Raw genomic sequence first — 2,471 nt, 5'->3', positions numbered from 1 at the left:
ATTTCCTCAACATAAACAAAATTCTCACATTCGCTCACATGGGTGGTTGGTTGCAGCATCTCAGATATTCTCTGAGGTGACTGCATGATGCAGTTCCAGTCAAAGACCCACAGAATCTCCACTAGTTCTGTGGTTCGAGCATCCGGCCAGAGCACTGAGGGTCGTGGGTTAAAACCTCATCTGGGACTCGGACTTTTCCGAGTTTTCTATGGATGCAATTTCATCAACATAAATATAATTCTCACATTCCCTCATTATTACTATTATAATACAAAAGAGGAGGCATTGAAATGATAATAGTTATGTTGAACTGGGGAATAAAACAACATTAAAATGTTTTATCCCAGAGAAATAAAACCCTCCCAGTATTTAAACTTTAATAGAGATAATTTTCACAATCAGACTGACAATTTTCTGAACACACTACTAATTTATTGAAAAGAAATTACAAATTCAATCAATTAATTAAAAATTTCCTGCCCTTCTTCTTTACATCAAGAATAATATATAAAATACTTAAAAAATAAAAGCTTAATAGTACATTTTATTCTGAAATACTTCCCTTTTAAATCAGTGCAAATTCATAAAACAAGTTAAAAAAAAACCACTAAAATAATTTCACAAGATGGAGACACTTGGAACACATTAAAAAGTGATGTCAAATTGCCATTTCTTCTTGTGAGCCCAATATTGATAGTTCACACAATGTAGTCCTGATAACTTAAATAACATAGCATGGCTACCGACTATCTTAACCGTAATGTAAAAATTGAGAAGTTAGGATCACTTTGGTGCTCTTTTAACAGGTAAAAACAAAGCAAACTTCCCTAGGCCCACCTGTGCCTCATTAATGATTTTGTTGGGTAGCCATAGTAACTATATACCTCTTGATATTCTATCTTAGAATGCAGGGCCATCAGAATGACATAAAGAACCAACATCACCATGGGTACCTCTAGCTTCTCTTACCACCTGAACTGCAATACACATTGGCTTTTTGTTGTTATGCATAATTATTGTAGATATTGTCCTTTTCAAGAGTAACTTTCACAGCTGCAAAAGGCCTTTTATCAAGTGACATATTTGCAACCTTACATTTAGCTTCTTGGGCTGTTAGTGAAGAAAATCTAGTTGATTTTCTTTTCCCTTCCTTTGAATTCATCCATACTTGAACTAACCCCAAAGAAGCGACTTAAAGAGAGGTAAGAAGTTGTTGGCAAAACGCTGAAAACAATAACAAAGGAAGAGGATGAAATGACACTTGTTGAAATTAAAAAAATATAAATTGCTTCTTTCAGCTAATGTTCACACATGTAGTTTATAATTATTATTAGTAAAATCCAACTAGTGGTCTATTATCAATGCTGCGTTCCGATTGGTTGAGCTACTAGTAGGCTATTTGTTATAGCCCACCAGTAGCGAAAAGCGCCGGCTTTGAAAACCAAAACAACAATTATTTAAGTCTAGCTTTAACTAGCAAAAGATGTTTTGTCTCGATATTTTTTTTGACCAACTAGTTGGATTTTACTAAAACAATTATTCCTCTCGCCCTCATGGCCTCTGAGTCAATAGCCCATTTGGGCTCGAGGAATAATTGTTGATTATCCCTTTCGCATGCTGTTTTAACATATTGATAACAATAATTAGTATCACCCAACTATTGGACTAATGCAAATCCTGCATTTTGATTGGCTACACTACTAGAGGACTATTAGTAATAATCCTTGAGTAGCGAAAAGCTGCATTTGCTAACTTTGTTATTGCCTTTTCTGTTCGACTAGTTGGATGATACTAAAACAATTAGACTCTTCGCCCTCAAGGGCCACGGGCCTAATTGTTAATAATTATTAATGGTGCGATTAACTGTCGCAAGTACATGTACATGTACATCCTTTGTAACCATGTGTTTTTCCCAAGTGGGCAGTCACTGAGCTTGTATCCCCGAGTTCCATGTATAACCTGCTTTGCCATTGCTTAATAAAATCCTAGAAATGAGTTTGAACTTTCCAACGAAGTGCACATTGTTGTAAAACACTCAAGCTAGTACATTATGGGTACAAAGAATTCCCACTAACACAGTTGATATTTTCTAAATGGACAAAGAAAAGTAACTGCTGTTTAGTATCCACAAATACCGTACTCCGTCTGTCATAAGGCCAAAAAGGGTTTTTGATTTTTTTTGAGATTGAAAGAAAAGTATGAAATGGCAAGTCTGGAAATCAGTATCAGTTAGTACCGGTAGCTCATTATAAACAGGTATACTGCACAAAAACCCATTCTACAACCATTTTCTCATCTACTTCAATAGATGGTAGATCTGAAAGCTATAATTTTCATTGAATCAATACCATAAGCCCAAAAAAATTGACCTGCTCCCAACTGAGCAACTTCATAGCTCAGTTAGTAGAGCAATGCAGTGACATCACAGAGGTCATGGGGTCGGATCTCATTGAAGCCACCTGAATTGTTCA

The 2,471-nt window shown here is 35.7% G+C and overlaps 1 protein-coding gene across 1 annotated transcript in view; it reads right to left on the bottom strand.

Annotated features, from left to right (window-relative positions):
- Nucleotides 1-363: 363 nt before the first annotated feature.
- The window catches only part of LOC138003829 (epidermal retinol dehydrogenase 2-like), a 13,536-nt gene continuing 11,428 nt past the window's right edge, over nt 364-2,471 (bottom strand). The window contains exon 4 of the mRNA XM_068850094.1: nt 364-1,224. Coding sequence (XP_068706195.1) covers nt 1,128-1,224 — 97 coding nt within the window. The 3' untranslated portion in view covers nt 364-1,127. The remainder of the gene's footprint in view (nt 1,225-2,471) is intronic.

This window comes from Montipora foliosa, chromosome 5 (assembly GCF_036669935.1).
Source record: "Montipora foliosa isolate CH-2021 chromosome 5, ASM3666993v2, whole genome shotgun sequence".
NCBI classification, from domain to species: domain Eukaryota; kingdom Metazoa; phylum Cnidaria; class Anthozoa; order Scleractinia; family Acroporidae; genus Montipora; species Montipora foliosa.
This window is presented reverse-complemented; position numbering and strand designations above follow the sequence as displayed.